Genomic DNA, 17,739 nt, shown 5'->3' with positions numbered 1-17,739 from the left:
AGTAATATATCCGCATAAAGCAAAAGCAGGCAGACACCTCCCAGTAAGCAGAGTGCAGCAACTCCCTACGAATCTATCGGGCTCACCTGTGCAGAGTCCTTGGACTTCCCTGGGGTGGGGCTGCGAGGGTTTGGGGTGGAGGGCGCCTCTCCTGTGCTCGAGGAGCCCGGTAGCTCTTTCCGTAGGGTGGGAGCCCGGTCCAACCCGTTCCCGTGGGGCGAGTGAGGAGGGCTGCCCGCAGGAGAGTTAGGCTCCTGAATGACAAACAGAAAATGGAAAGATTATCTTAATTTTTGTGTTGACTGATGCACACAGTGTTTCAAATATTTTGTTGTTCCATTTCAGTTTCTCCCTCAAGTCCATCTGACAGCGTTTCATCACAAGGACCTTTCTGCACCAGTATCTAATGCCGTTCAGTGAGACATTTGCCCTGCTTGAAAGTTGCCACAACGCCATGTGATGCCATCCAGCAAGGCAGTGTTGGCCAATAGAATGTGTGCAATTGCAAATTTCTGGAAGAGTATACTTTTTTTACGTGAATCCACATCTCAATTGATGCAAAGAGGCAATAATAAATTATTGTCACCATGATAAAACTGTCATTTTTTGCTGTAAAATCCCTCCTGGGAATGTCATAAATCACTGCGCAATGTTTTGGGGGACTGATAAACCTTCAAAGTTACAGCTCTATTACTCCAACTGGAATTCCTGGATTGTATTTCATTGTCTCCCCCGTACCTGAAGCAACATGAACCCACACAGCAGGCATCTTATCATGCAGAACGTTTTCAGTCTGAACACCACTTATTATTTATCTTTTTTAGACTATTTTTGAACACATCTCTTCTGTGGGACAGCATGTGTAAAAGCAGAAGTTTTTTTATGTCACAACAGTTGGTTACAAAAATATGCTTACTTAAAGTAAAATGCTGCAGATCCTTCTTTTATGGTTACAACACAATGTATAGTGTCACATTCTGTATTGTGATTTGTAAATCAGAACTCAAGGAACATTACATGAACCACAATAAATTGTCACTGTCGCTGGTACAGTCGTGTATGGACCTGGAGATAATGTTGCTGTTACAGCTGCTTTCATCAGTGGAGCCACTGTTGAGCCAGCGCTGCCTCCCTCAGTGCTGGAGTCAGCACTTCTCACTGGGTCACAGTGATCAGCACAAGAAATGTTAGTGCTTATATACACACACCTCCCATAAACTCACACAACTACACACACACATTTACATGGCGTGTAGACACTCATATGCAAAAAGAAATGCGCACACACATGTATGCACAGACTTGGACGCATGTTTAAATACACGCATGGACATTCTCTCTTAAAAATAACACACATACACAAGATAATGTCTCTCCTCTTTTCTGCCATTACACACATTTGTCAATTTCTTTTCTTTATGCTTTTGTACCAGTTTCCAAATCACACAAGAGACCGGTTCTGCTTTTGTGTGCAATATCAAAATACAGAGGGCTTAGATAAAACATATTTTTGGTACACTGCGTGAAGTATTTAAAGAACTAAAATATTCCAGGGGCATAAACGGCTTTGCATATATTAAATGAACTAGGGTGCAGTTATCTAATGAGAGAAGGGAGGGGAAAGAGGGGGGCGTGAAAGAAGGGGTAAAAAGAAAAGAAACAGAGAACAGAAGCTTCAAGAGGTTGGAAAAAGAACGGAAATAAACAGAAGTAGATGAGAAGAGATAGCTAGTATTTGTGAATGTGTGTGTGTGTGTGTGTGTGTGTGTGTGTGTGTGAGAGAGAAACCAGACAGACTCACAAGAAGAGAACACAAACAGTGGTGGCTGATAATGAGCTTACATAGGAGCTCTTTCTATTTACAAGGCAACTGCAGTAGAAAGCTAAACTAGCTAGATACCTGCTGACTCGTGTCTCTCACTCACTCACGCACACACACACACACACACACACACACACGCGTGCGCACGCACGCAGGCAGGCACGCAGGCAGGCACGCAGGTTATTAGGTGATTGGAATTAAAAACAAGCACACAATACAATGTTTGTGTGTAGAGCTACATTTAATACTTACGTTTGTTAATATCAGAAAATGAGGCCCATCTTATCCCAGCTTGAACAATGTTATTCTTTTCTTTGAATTATGTGAAAATCAATATCTACTATCTTTGGATCTACCTTCGGAATTATTGGAAGATTAATCAATAATGGGTAAACAATGTTGGACTAAAATAGTAATCATTGCCTGCAAACTAAATTAAACTAGAAAGTAAATAATCAAGCATAAAATTAAGTTAAATCATTACTACTTGCAATACTTCTTGTAGTTATTCATTTTCTTTTCACCGTGGAGGCACGCAAGGAATTCAAGTTGATATACAAATGGTCGTTTAGTGTGTGAAGTACTCCTCTAAGTCATTAAGTATAGTGTGATTATGCTTATTCTTATTCTTAAGGAAATTACCCAATTATATGTTCTTATGGCTTTTTCTAAAACACAGCCATGTAAAAAGTGACTCAGAACAAAAAAAGTTTGAAAAGACACAATGGACTCTAAAATGAAACAATGAATTTGTTACGTAAAAAACCAATGACCTCACTTTCATGCACACACACATATTTGTGTTTTAAATTGTACTACCGACAGCCAGACAAACAAACAGGGTTACGCAGGTGAGCCAAGGAACATCTATAGTTATTCCGAGCAACACTGGTCCTCCCAACGTTGGATTCATGTGTTATTCATGTATGGACTGCCACACAGTGTCAGAAGGCTTCTGTCGGATAAAGGCTGCTTGCAACTTGTGGCTTTGTAGGAAAATCAAAGATATTTTCGCTGTAAAGAAGTGTGTGGGAGAGAAAGTGAAGTTAGACTTCTGTGGGCGAGTTAAATATTTTCCATAGTGAAGTGAAGGTGGAACATTTCCAAAGAGGTCAGAAGAAACTATTAACTACTTTGTGATGGAGAAATGTCTTTCTGTATGACTTGTGTGTGTGTGTTTAATTGAACTATCAACATCTAGAGAGCCAGGGTGATGCAGAGGACAGAGGTTGGTTCAAAGCAGTGTCAAGAACGTCTATAGTTCCCATGAGCAACGCTCCCAACGTTGGACTTGTGCGTTAGCATGTGTGGGCTGCAACACAGTGTGAGAGCACCCCTGTGAGATAAAGGCTCACTTTTTTATTTTAGTAAATAAGGCAAAGTGGTAAGCAAAAGTATTTACACATTCAGCAGACAGTAAGCAACGTTACCATTCATTTGGAGTTGAGTTTGTGACCCCTCCGTAAACACAAGTTTAATATTTCCTCTCTTTTTAGCTCTGTTTTTGGTCTCGACCAACTGAGGGAAATACCTTTAGCTTCTTAGCTGCTAAATGCTCCACTATGTTCACAAGCTGGGTAAAACTCTGTCTGTTGTTTGGTGCTGAGGAGGTTGTGTACAGTTGGTTTATCAGAATTTCTTCACTAAATACAACAAATAATAATAATAATACAATAAACTGAGCTGGTGAGAGCAGAGAGAATGAACCAAGTTGTGGGCTGTAAAAAAGAAAGAGCATGCAAGAAGTCCATTGTTAATATATAACATATAGGTTATAGGTTATAGCCACTTGATTAAGTATGAGGATGTCAAAACCAATTTAAATACAGATGGGCAACTTACTTCATTGGAGACGTCCACTACCAGATTGTCTTCACTCTTGTCTCCATCACTGTCCTGAGGAGCAAGGAACACATAAGAAAAGTTAAATATCTTTCCACAGCCTTGAAGACAAGATATCTTTCTTACTGCTCAGTCTGCTACACAGACATATAGTCAACCGTAAGTGTGCATTGAGAACTTTAATAATAAAGATGCCAACGAACAAAAAACACACACAACTACACACACAGATCGGTATATCAATATCGCTGGCTGCTCATTGTTTCCTTCTATTTTCTGCCCTCCATGCAACATTTAACACAGCGATACTAGGTACCATAGACCGTATATTCTCACCAAACATCTACATTATATAAAACTATTTCTCACACACGCACACGCACAGTTGTTCTTTCCCCATTTCCTACATTTTGCGCTTTTCGTCGAACCAGAGAACCATCTCTCTCTACTATATCTCTCCCTCTTTTTGGGGTGAGAACGGTGGCACTTAGTCACCATGGCAACAGCACTTTGATGTGATCATGGCCTGATATTCCTATTGACATCAGTGTGGAGTGACATCAGTATCTAATTTTACAGAAACAAAACAGGGCTATGTCTACATTCTATTCCTAGAACCAAAATACAGAAAGAGAGTGAGAGAGGGATGGAAAGACGAAAGAGAAAAATAGAGGAAATTCAAAATAAGATGGACTATAAGTGAAAAGAAAACAGGAAGAAGACAGAGTGAGAAGGAAAAGTAGAAAAATTGAGAGATGGCGATAAACAGAGAAGAGCAAAAAAAAAGGCAAAAAGAGAGAGATGGGAGCCGTAATCTGGCTCGACAGACAGAAAGAGAGGAAAAACGTTTAGAAAGGGGAAACTATCTGTGCTTCTTCTCGCTCTGAACTAACGGGAAGAGTTGGACTGTTGTTGTTGATGCCAAACTGATTTAGCTGGAGGCCATTTTGCACAGACAGACTCTCAGTGTCAATCAATCCTCCAGACTGCAAACACATCCATCTAATTCATTATCTGCCTCGGCCGTCTCTTCTGGCATTACATCGCCTGTGGCTCCCTGCTCCTCCCCACTGGGCCCATCCAAACCAAACACCACTCTAATTGGCTGTGGGGCCCGCAGACCCCTGCGTGGCCTATCAGAGGCCATAGGTGATGTCTTACACACACACGAACACGCACGCGCACACACACACACACACACACACACACATACACACACACACACACACACACACTTTGTGACATCTTTGGTCTGATTATGTGGCTTTCTTTCTTTAAACTATTTTGTAATAATTATGCATACATTCACATTATAGCCCTCTTATATAATTTAATAAAATGTATTTCTGCATGCTTATATGTTTATTTACATGTTGTTTCTAATTTAATTTCAATTTTGTATTCTTTGTGTGTTGCTGCAACTACTAAGTTTCCCCTTGATAGTCATCTCAAGCTCAATTAATATCATCGTATTAGGACAAGGACACAAACAAACACATACGTAGGAGTGTGGCGGCAGAGGCTCTTTGTCATCACAGCGCCTCCTCTTTGCCTCTGCTCCTCCCTGCGATGAGGAGTAGCCTCCTGACGGGCCCTGGCGCTCCTCATTGGGCTGGCTGTCTGTTGATGACACCGACTTACTCTGAAGAAAGACAAGGACAAAAACATGAGAATGGACTACCACAGGCACAGAAATCGAGATACACACAGGAAAGTAAAAGCACATCGTTAAAAAGGCAGCATCGTACAAACACATAAAACACACCCACATCCATCAATGTACTGGTCATGATGTGAAGAAAGATGCACACACAATCACTCTGTGGATATAAGCTCAAATAGAAAAGGAACACAAGAAAGCCCCATAAAAGCAGACATCACACACACACACACACACACACACACACACACACACACACACACGCACACGCACACACACGCACAAGCAAACGCACACACACACAGAAAGAACAGCAGACGTAAGCACAGGTTAAGACGCAGCCATAGAACCACACGAGACAGCGCATAAAGCTAATTAGTGCTCTCCCCTCGACACACCCGTCCTCATGTAAAATATGACTCTCATTATTGGGCAATAAAGCTGTGAAGGCATATTTACAATACAGCCTGGCCTGGTGCTCGGGACTGAAAAAAGTCGATCAAAGCATTGTGTTGTTTTTGCGTTGGGGCAGGGGCCAGAGGTTCAATGAGGGCCACTTGTCATTCTCTGTCCCCCTGTGAGGGTTTAACACACCAATGAGTCACACAGGAAGGAGCCCATGGGGGCCGACAGGAAGGAGCGCCGGACAAGAGAGGAGAAACCACACAATGGGCCTCAGTGCGGCTCAACAAACTTCCCTCTCTTCTTTCTTCTTTTCTCCTCCTCCGCCTTCTCCTCTCTTCCCCTGACTTCCTCTCGCTGTCCCTTTTTTCCCCTCCATTTAAAATTCCAACATGTTGTACTGGAGCAGGGCTCTCTGACTAATGCCAATTGATATGCATCTCTACCATGACTTCTACCCTCCCCACCCCACCCCTTCCTTTCCAAACGCCGTAACGCTTGACTAAGTTCAGCACAAACCTCAAGTCATATGAGAAATATTTTCCTGGTGCTTAACAATCAGTATTGTGTTTTGCAATTAAATTATGCTAAGGGCTTCATTGCGGATAGAGAGTGAGGGAGGGAAAGCTAAGTCAGAAGCGCTCTTAAATCATTTGCATTCCACAATAAAAACCAGAACAAAGACTTGCTGGTATTTTTTTTTTACAACCTTTTCCTACCTATTCTCTCTCTCTCTCTCTCTCTCTCTCTCTCTCTCTCTCTCTCTCTCTCTCTCTTATCAACAGTTACACTGATGAAGGCCAGCTGTCCTTTGCCGCCAGTACAGTAAGCGAGTGTTCACACGGTTTCCATAAAGCAAAGCAATCTGCAGCCAGAGACAAAAGGACCAGCATCGACGTCCACTGAATTTCAATCAGCCCATTTGCACTGCATTCATTCTTCAGGCAATTAACGAGGACTTTTAACTACAGTAACATAAAATATGAGCAAAACCTTTGAGGCAAGAGGAACACTGCATGTTACATTTACAAAAATGTTCTTTACCATTCAGATTTATTTTTAAATTCCCGATCCCAAAATGATACCTGGAGTTTGATTATTGATTGATAAAAATGTTTACTTAATAATCTGTAACCCTCACTGTGTGGAAGTGACTGGAATCATTTTGTATGTGTAAGTAAACATCAGGATTGACTTTAACACTGCTTCCCTAACTTTGGGAAACAACATTTTACCGATAAATAAAACCAACTCTGTATTGTACCGACCAATGCAAAGAATCAGGTTTCAATAGGAAACGTTTTTTTGAAAATATTGTAGATGAGTAGACTTCAACACCAAATATTAACTAACAATAGAGAGAGCAAGTTTTCTTGGGAAACATATTTCCAAATGGATCTCAGTGGTGTGATATTTTTTATATCAGACATTAAGGGGCCTCCTGTCATTGGTATTATAAATACTGGATGCATAGTGCACTCAAGTAAACATTGGAACAAGAGTTGCTCGTTTCTACAGACACCAACTGCTGTGTTTTGGGCAGCATTCGCCATTAACTTGGTGTTAATCCTTTCAGTTGCTCTGTAAATCTTGTAGATTACCAGAACATTTGTGGTGCTAAAAAACAAACAGTTGCTTGTTCATCCATTCACTCAATTTGGACCTTTCCGATAACAGCAAAGGTCTGTGAGCTCAGACGTCTGTGTGGTGTAGAGAACCTTGAGCTCAAGGTTGATAGCGCAGAGCAGCTATTGTGCCGGTGTTGAGCTGGGCTACTCCTGGCGGAGCTCCAGCAGTACACAGCCTTTTTTTAGAGGCCACTTTACAGTGCGTCTCCATTTCCCTCAGTTTATCACTGTCACGTGCATGCACACACACACACGCACACACACACACACACACACACACACACACACACACACACACACACACACACACACAAATGTGGGTGTAGACGACACTTACAGTGCACACATACACAATTACTTACCCTGCTGGGTGCTCCTTCTGGGATGGGGCGGAGACAGGTAAGAAACGAGAACAGAGGAGAGAAAAAAGGCAGAGTGGGAGAAAGGAGGAAAGGAAAGAAAGTAAGTCTGGATAATAACAACAACAGTCCCCCAGTCAGCCAAGGTTAGGCTGAACTATGAAGATACAAATGTGCTGTTATGCCTGATTCCTGTCTCTATCTTTCCCTCTCTCTCTGTTCTCCAAACCTGACAAAGCTTGCCGTTTTCCCATGCTACCTCTATTGATGCTCACTATATTTCCACTCATTCTTCCTCTCGTCTGCAAGAACAGAAACACACACAGCTGCAAACATGCATAAGCTCTCATACAGACGCTTAGCACGCCAATATAAACACATTGATCTCTCTATCTTTCTCCCTTTCTGCTCTTAGTCATTCCTCCTTTTTTTCCTTCTTCTTATTTCTAGCTCTCCCGTTTATTCATGAGAAAGTCTCTCTTGGATTGGTGCCTGAAACAGCGCGAAGATAAGATATTCTATGGGGGTGAATGAAAGTTCATGGGGAGAAAGCGCTTCTCTTGTATTCACACACACAAGTGCTGTGTATATGTCCGTCCGTATTATGAGAGCAATCTAACAAAGTAAGTTCAAATTCAGTCCAAAGGGGGACTTTCTGTACAAATTGGACATAAGCTGCCATTCACAAACGTTGTATACGATTGATTTGCATTTTGTTCTAAAGAAAAATTCAAAGAATTATCATTTTTTTAATTCTGAAGCTGTCAAAGTTTCTCTCACTGCTGCTTTGTGCCAATTCCAGTATGTAATGAACTCCATCGAGACAGAAACACACACACAATACTCGCAGAAATACAAACATTTTATGAAGAAAAAGATTATTCTTTGATGTGTGATATCTGATGTTTTTATTCTGGATGATTTCCCAGAGTCTCATACTCTACCTTCCTTGTATTGAACTGGCTAAACATCTTCTCAACATGTTCAATAGTGTAATTGATTTTCAATGATGAAGCCTTTTGTGCACACTGACCTATAACAACAGCGAGTGCACGAATTTACTGCACTGCAACTATAATGTACTTTAGGGCGAAAACATCTTACAAAGGAACCAGACAAATCTGCAAAGTCATGTTTTACTGGCTCTGGCAGATGCATGCGGTCCCCCTCCCCTTTGGAAAGATTTCCAGCAATATGAGATCTGACGGGCCCATCACAATCCTTTGGGCATGTCTGAGACAATAACTATAAAGAGGTGCGCTGTTGAGACATTTCTCAAAACAACTAAAATGTCTGCAGCTGATGTGGTACTTTCTGTTGAAGCCACAATCACGCATCAATGTTGAACAAAGTAGACAGTACTAAGCGCCGTACTGAAAGGAGAAGAATCAACAGCAATTAACGCTTTTCATGAGAGGAAAGATGTGTTTGCCGTACTTTGGACAGGATTTGCCAATAAACAAAATAAAAAACGCCTGCTTTATATAACACAATTTAAACTGCTCTGGTAAAAGCCTGCTGTAATTACCATAGTTTGTCTCCAATATAAAAAAGATTAATCTCTCTCTGAACTTTGGGTGCTTAAACCATGATATCTTTCTAGTTGATGAAAGCATAGCAGGCTGCCACTGAATATAATTTGCAAGATCAGAAACATGATCTTGTTTGTTTTCAGACGAACAGTTTGCAATTTTTTTATTATTATTATGATTATTTTATCTAATTAGTGGGCTTGCGTGTGTAGATGTGCCAGAACATTTAACTCTCGTTTTGGAGACACAATTAAAAACTAAAAGTCTATTGTTCTTTACCTCTGAGATGTTCAGAATCAAGATGGTTGCGCTCATCTTTGGAGGCAAGGTGGGCCGAGACCCCCAGGGCTCCGGTCAGCGCAAGGAGCCCTGAGCCGCCCGCCCCCAGGGACAGGCCTGATGGGTGCGGCGTCAGAGGGATGCCGGGGGCGTGGTGAGACAGGTGCTGGAGCTGCTGCTGCTGTGGCCACAGGGAAAGAAGGGAGCGGGGAGGGATGGTGTCATACAAGGAGGTGGGTGGTTAGAAATAAATCATGGTAAAGAAGACATGGAAAGAAAATGCAAAAAAGAAAGTGCAAAGAGCAAAGGAGAAGGAAAAGGAAAGGGGAAGTGGGGGTTGTGCTTGGAAAAGGGGAGGTGAGAGAGATAAGAGAAAAGGAGCCATGAATGAAATGAAATCCACCCGGAGAGCTCAACAGTGAGAGAAGAAAATAAGATGAAGGAAGATAGGATGTTAAAGAGATTAGTGGATTTAAAGGTGAGAAAGATGGACACCAAGGACCAGAAAGAGGGAAAGAAAAGATGTGGAGAAGGAAATTAAATGGTTAGGATACACAGAGAAAGTAAAGGAAGAGGAGATGGAGAGTGAAAGAAAGAAGGAGGGACGGTGAAAAGAGCGAGGGGATGAATGTGATTTATTATGAAGGACAGGCAGGAGGAGGAAGATTGAGAAAGAGGCCAAGGGAAAACACAGAGTGGGTAAAAGAGAGGGAAGAAAATGTTTGAGCCAGAGAGTAAATGGTGGGGAGGAAGAGGAATAGAGGGAAATCACGTTGGAGGCAGTGAAAAGTGAAGGAGAATTAGATGAACAGAGGGAAGAAGACAAGGAGAGAGGGTAAATGAGCAGAGGAAGAGGGAGGGAAAGTGTGCAGCGGAGAGAGCAAAAGATAAGACATCGCCAAAAACAATGGGAGAGGAGGAATTAGGATAGGGCCATAGTAGGAGGATAAGAATGATGAAAGATTACGAAAGGAGAGATGAGAAAATCCAGAGAGAAAATGGACAGAAAGACAAAAAGAAAACGGGAAAAGAGGAGGACAGAGGACAGAGGACAGAGCGAGGAACGGGAGCAAAGGAGCAGCTACAGATACAGAAAGGCTATTATCCTGAGGGGAGCATTATGATGTTTTTATGTGTGTTGTTTTGTAAAGCTGGTGTGTTAAGACACACATACACACACCTCAGAGACAGCAGTGTTTGTAGTGCTGGGAGGAACAAAAGGCTTTAAGTAGGCAGTAATATGATCAGTGCTCTGACAAGCCCTGGAAAGCCCCCGTCTACAAGGGCACTCAGGAGCTTCATTGTCTGTGTGTGTCTGTGTGTGTGTGTGTGTGTGTGTGTGTGTGTGTGTGTGTGTGTGTGTGTGTGTGTGTGTGTGTGTGTGTGTGTGTGTATGTGCATGTTGAGACATATATGTGCAGACAAGCACGTGTAGGTCTTGGTCAGGTGATCATGGACATCAAATGCAAGTATAGGTGTATTTTGAGTGTGTCAAATGTTATCAGTGGAGTAAAGATATGTATTTTGTTGTTTTATTATGTGTGTCAGTTTGTATGTAAGCTTCATTTAAATATAACAAGACTGTTGTTAACGGAGAGTATCTAACATAAATAACACTGAATACTGAGTTGTAATTAAAGCAGTGTACACCTGCTGTTGTTGGACAGTAAGTAGACAGTAATGTGATAAGTGCTCTGACAATTAGAGCTAACTGATCTGATAACAATCCCTGACTTATTTCTCTCCTGAAACATATTTGAGAAGCGGGGGCCCACATAAGAGACCGAAGCAAACGCCGCCTTGTTTACCAGTGTTACTCCAAATCGTTAATATATTTTCTCTATACAAATATATCAGCCGGGAGCTTTAAAAATGTCGGCTCCCCAGCCATTATATTGTGAGGGGTGATTCATTACATCTTTATATGACATGGGTAGCGGTACAGGACGCCACATCTACTTTGCCTCTGCCACAATCAATTCATCGGGCTTTACACAACAGAAATATATACAGAAATGATGCCAATTAACATCAGAGTCTTACATATTGGCTCTCTTAGGGGATATAGAATACTTGAACACAGATGCATGAAAAGAAATAATCCTTTAAAGGCCATTTGTTGTCATTTTCATGACAGCAACAACTTTGAAAATATCCATTAGCCGTGTTAATTCATGGCATGCTATCAAAGCTCCTCAGCATTCCATATAAATATACCTGCCTGACTGAATCTACATTTAACACAATAAAAAAAACTGTAAATGTAAACATCTTGATCGATGTATACGTAAATGACTCACCTATTTGATAATTCATTTTGACATATAGACCAGGAACGAAAGAATTTCATCAGCTGACTCATCCTCGTCAGATTGGCCCTCAGTTAATGTGTGTATGTGTACTCTAGATGTGTGTCTGTGTTGTCAAGATGAATGGAGGTGACTCACCCCGATAATGGCGTTGAGTTCAGCCATGGTGACCTGCTTGGCCCTCTCCACTGCTTGGACCACCTGTTGCTGGTGCTACACACACAAACAGCAAACAAACACACATTCATTCAATGCCACAGAAAGAAAGAAAGAAAGAAAGAAAGAAAGAACGAAAGAACGAAAGAAAGGATTAAACTGCATAATTAACTGTATGTCTCAGTGTATTGTGCAAAGTAAACATAATGTGTACAGTCAGATATCACACAGTTGAAATCATTACATGAACCAAACTTGAGAAAATGTCTGGATTGGGCAACGATGCATTCACAAAACGCAAACACTGACGGAAATGTCCCACACACATTAACACACATACAGTGTACACACACACACACACACACACACACACACACACACACACACACACACACACACACACACACACACATAGCTACACTAACTAAAATCTCAGTTCTGTTTACACAAAATAACAATGTAATCAGTCAGACAAACGCAAATATGCATGCATGCAACAGCGCTTGTGCACACACACGCACACACACGCACACACACGCACACAGTGTCAATATTGAACAAACTGACAGCGCTGTGACCTTCATGTCTCCAGGCTGCAGTGCACACTCACACTCTCAGACAAAAAAGAAGTGTGTACACACTCTCACACATACAATCAGCGCACACACCGCCAGAGCCAAAATACAACAAAATGTAAGAAAAAAAACGTTACACTCAGAACAGAAAAGCGTTCCCTTTCTGATGAATTTTGACTTTACCAACGGTATTATTACATTTTTTTTTGGGTAGTTCCCATGATCTGAAAACAAAGCAGCAGGCCTGGAGGCAAGTTAGTACGTCACTTGATTTCCAGTAAGGTGGTTTCATTCATTTAAGCTTTACTATTAACTATTAGGTAGGGCACAGTTCATGGCTTGGGACAACAATAAAAATAAAAAAATCACACACAAAAAGACAGCAAACTGCAAAAAATGCTTGTCACAAAGGGAAGCTACAAGTGTTGAACAAAAATGCAGAAGAAATTAGCACTAATTATATATATATATAGACATAACACTGTCCCCTCTTTCTCTTTCGCTGAGCCTTCCCTTCATCCGGAGCGATCAGGCTACCTCGTGCCGTCATTTGTAACATAGCAACCAGACACAACCACAACATCTCGGCTGAAAAAACCCTCTCAAGTGCTCCCAGCTGGGCGTTTTCAGAAGAGAGCTGGACTTTGTCAGCTGGAGAAAAAAAAAGCCTTGGTGGACACGGGTCCTTATTGAGGCAGCTTTGCAATAATTGGGATGAAATGCAAAACTATGGTCTCAAAATTAACCATAAAGTTTAATCATCAACACTTTTTTCACATTAAATATTTGTTGAAGTACTAGTGTAAAACCATTGCAATGCATTGCCGATGTTTCTGTTATTTTTCACGATTCATTCAACTTGAACGTGAAAATTAAAATCAATGTTTTTTGAAAATATAATGAGAACTTCTGAATTAATATTTTGCTCAGCATTCAATTTAATGTATTCTGGTTCATTGATTATTCTGAATGCAAAGAAAACGTGATATAGGCCTGGGGTGTGAATAATCATCTCTTGATTAAGTGTGTGCATATTTTGTGTTTATCCGTAAGTGTGTCTGGCAGTGGTGACACTTACCTCTTGAGAGAGGAAAGGGATGATCTGAGCGCAGATGGCACTGAGACGCTTGACAATCTCCGCCTGTGATGGAAGGAGAGAGAAATGGAAGAGAGAAAAGGATACATTATGTTACATATTGTAAAAACAAATGTACACAACTTATGAAACACCTTTACTGCATTAAAACATCTTTCTAATAAGGGAGGAGTTATGTCAGCGATCACTCAATGAGAGAGAGAGAAGAAGAGTGAGAAGAGAGGAACACGTGGGAGTGAGCAACTCCCACATGAGCAACAGAGGAGGAAGGATGGAGGCAGCGTGAGAGCTCCAGTCATCCTCTGGTCTTTTAGCACCATCACACTCTCATTTAGCTCGACCTCACACACTCTTCACTCTACACACACACACACACACACACACACACACACACACACACACACACACACACACACCTCTAAAGCTCTCCACCTGCCACAGCCGGCTGTCCGGTGCGTCTATTTCCTCAAACTCGTAAAACCCATAAAAACGCACACACAGACATGCATGCAACACAGGCAACGTGCACGCTCGCTTAGCGAACCTACTAAGCATCCACAGAATACGGCTGGCTGCACACATGGACACCTAAAAACATACGTGCGCACACACTCTCTCTGTGTGTTTTAGTGTGTGTCATACACACACACACTAACACACACCGAACCTCTGCGGTGTGTCTAATTCTATCTGTCTGAGTGCCCTCAGCCTCATTTTGTTCTCTTCTTCACTCAGCCGTTCTCTCTTTTTCTACAACAGCTCTCACACTGAGCCATTATTACCCTATTCATCCTCTTCCTCCCTTCCTCCCCTTGCTCCCCCTCCCTTGCGCACTTTGTCTCGTTTTCTCTCATCTTTCTGTTTTGTCATATTATTCCCTTTCTCTCTATTTTAATTTACCCTCCCTCCTTTCTCGCAGCTGCCGTTTTTCTTCCTCTAACATCAGTTGCTCGCTTCTCTTTTTTCTTTGTTACTTTGCTGTCAAACATTTCCACGGCCGTATATTTTTTTCTCTCATATATATACATTTGTCCTCTCTGTATCTATTTTATTTTCGTTCTCTTTATCCCTCTCTCCCCACTTATATGTGTTTCTGGCACTCGCAGATACTGGAGAAGAAGAGAGAAAGACAGCAAAGGGGCGATAGAGGGCAATGCGATGACTGACAGGGCTGTATAACCCATCATACAAAGGCTCACACACACTCTCTCTCTCAAACACACACACACACGGTCAGCCAGCCTGTCAGTTACAGCCAGTCTCATCATGACTTCATAAACTGGCTATCACCAGACACACAGCTCTGTTCCAAGGACAGACGGTCTTATCACATCATACATGTGTCAACCTATGTGTGTGTGTGTGTGTGTGTGTGTGTGTGTGTGTGTGTGTGTGTGTGTGTGTGTGTGTGTGTGTGTGTGTGGTTGTGCCTAAGTTCCTCAGTGTATTTGAAAAGATACACATGTATAGTCCGTGTGCTGACCATACAGAGGAGAGTGACAGCGAGAGAAAGGAACAGAGATGAGAGAAGAAGACAGATAGAAGAGAAGGCGAAGAATTAGTTTTAACAACATTTAGCCTATTACTGCTGTTAATTTATGTATTCACTTATTTTAAAGCCTCAAATATGTGTGTCTATACTTGGCTCGACTTTATCCCCTTATTTACTTTATTTTCATTGAAATATACTGCATTATTTATTCTGAATCAACTGTCCTCCCCTCAGTTATATCTCGGCAACTACACCATAAAGTTGCCTCCCAAATAACAGGCTGTCCTCTGGCCACAGATAAATTCAGATGACCTGGCTCAGATTTGGTCACATAAAAGCCAATATGACGGGACTGATGCTGGACCGTAAGTCAGAATCGGACAGCATCGGAGCTTTCCAGACCATAACTGGTCCATGAAGCTGCTTCCATTTATGGTTTCCTGTCTAAAAGGGGGCTGTAGCTTTGATTGAAAGCTACACAACTAAACATAACTGAATAGATATCAATAACAGACGCAAACAGTACAAAGAAAGCTGTTGCTTAATTAAGTGGAAGCATTAAAAGAGCAAAAAAAGATTTCAGTGCAGCTTTCAATGAGAATAAGTTTACAGCAGAAGAAACATCAGTCACTCTGCACGACCTTGACAGCTACAATAATATTTACTCAAACAAGTTCTGAAGAGATTCATTAATTGATTAATGACACCCCAGTGACCAATTATGTTTATGATATTGATGAATAACGCATAAAGTAAAACCGTATCAAGTAAAAACTAGAATTACCACTTTGTGTTGTTGTCTCATGTTGCAGTTTACATCCATGTCTGTCCAAAATGTCCTCACTTCATCATTTTATCCTATAACAGAGTTGTGTGAAATTGTCATAATAAGCTAATGTAATCTTTAGATAGGCCAACAACATGTTTTGTGGGGTCAGTGACCTTTTGACCACCAAAATCGAATGAGTTCGTCCATGAGTCCAAGTGGACGTTTGTGCCAAATTGGAATAAATTCTCTCCGGACTGACATCCGCCCCCAAAAACATTAAGAACATGAACAATGTTGTGCTTAGCTTACACTTGTTTCATATGTTTGAGGCTGCCCATTACACTGGGTAGGAAGTTACTAGTTACCAACCGGGCTAACGTGAGCTGGGCTAAAGCAGTCTGAGCTGAGCCAGGTGTCAGAAAGAAAACACGCCACAGTCTCGTTCCACAGCCCTGCCAAAGCACAGTCACCAGGGAATACTGGCAAAGACTGGCCGGATGGAGGGATGAACGGATGGGCAGATACAAAGGAAAAGAGGGGGCAGGTCAATAAACACCTGAAGGGTAGATATGCTGCCAACTGGCTGGGGGACAGAGAGAAACAGAGAAAGAGAGGCTTGGAGTAAAACAGAGATAAAATATAGGTGAAGGACAAAGAAGTACACAAAAGCTTTTCATTTAGAGGAGCAAAAATATCCAAAATTATTCTAAATGATTAACAGACAAATAAATGGAGGAATGGAAATCGGGGTAAGTTTAGAGAAGAAAAAAACAAAGACAAAGAAGAAGTAGGAATTAACTGCTGGACAAGGACAACCTGCTCCAGAGGCTGTGGCGCATATTAGCCATGACACACACACACACACACACACACACACACACACACACACACACACACACACACACACACACACACACACACACACACACACTCATTGACAGGATGAAAACATCAACCAGCAAAATGCTTTTATGATCAGCGTCATGTTGCTGCACGCACACACACACACACACACACACACACACACACACACACACACAAAATGTCAATTGTCGATGTTTTTTTAAATATTATTTTTTTAAATATTTTTCTGCAGAAACATCTAATAGTTTATAAGCATGGGAGTTTAAGCACACAAAGAAAAGGTCATATTTTGTCTCAGTCGTAAATCCTTCCTTGGCCTAACATTTTTCACCAGCATTCAACCTTCAATCTGGAAAAAATCCATCAGAGAACAAGGAACCAATTTCTACATCAACACTCTGCTCAGTAGACCAGAATGCAATTCAGCGACAAGAGTTGTGCTTTCGTAAGAGGCCTAATTCAAAATGCTTCTTGACTGGAGAAACTAATTCTCCTGCACTTACTTTGCAATCCCTATTGCTACAGTACCGCTCGCTCTCCACCCACATGTTTAACCCACATGCACAAGCGCAACATGTTCCTGCCTGTTCTGAGAAGGTTGTCAAAAGGCGTTTGAGGAAATGTAGAAAATTACTCGAAACAGACGAGATAGGTGGGTATTTGAGGCGGGGGGGTGGGGGTGGGTTACTAGACTAGAAAACACAATAATAACATTCACTCATAAAATAAGTCACCACACACTGATGGTGTACCAGAGGTTCTGCACGTGGAGTCAGACCAGCGACTGACTTTTCTGACAAAGACGAAGCTTGTTTTAAACAGAGGGGGTCCTATTGGAGTAAGATCTGCTCCCAAGATATTGTCTTTCAAACGCTTGGAAGGAAGAGACATCCTGCGCTGTGTAGCTGTAGCATATTGGCCGGCTTGTGAGAGGCAAAAAGTGATGTATGAGGC

The 17,739-nt window shown here is 41.7% G+C and overlaps 1 protein-coding gene across 1 annotated transcript in view; it reads right to left on the bottom strand.

The window, feature by feature from the left end:
- Positions 1-17,739, bottom strand: part of tle2b (TLE family member 2, transcriptional corepressor b) — a 69,477-nt gene that overhangs the window by 9,161 nt on the left and 42,577 nt on the right. Inside the window, exons 5-11 of the mRNA XM_079220409.1 lie at positions 13,643-13,705; positions 11,972-12,046; positions 9,525-9,705; positions 7,717-7,733; positions 5,166-5,306; positions 3,665-3,718; positions 87-254 (exon numbers count right to left, since the gene is read on the bottom strand). Of these exons, the coding sequence (XP_079076535.1) occupies positions 87-254; positions 3,665-3,718; positions 5,166-5,306; positions 7,717-7,733; positions 9,525-9,705; positions 11,972-12,046; positions 13,643-13,705 (699 nt within the window). The remainder of the gene's footprint in view (positions 1-86; positions 255-3,664; positions 3,719-5,165; positions 5,307-7,716; positions 7,734-9,524; positions 9,706-11,971; positions 12,047-13,642; positions 13,706-17,739) is intronic.

The sequence above is a fragment of the Taurulus bubalis genome (genome assembly GCF_910589615.1).
Source record: "Taurulus bubalis genome assembly, chromosome: 7".
Classification (NCBI taxonomy): Eukaryota; Metazoa; Chordata; class Actinopteri; order Perciformes; family Cottidae; genus Taurulus; species Taurulus bubalis.
This window is presented reverse-complemented; position numbering and strand designations above follow the sequence as displayed.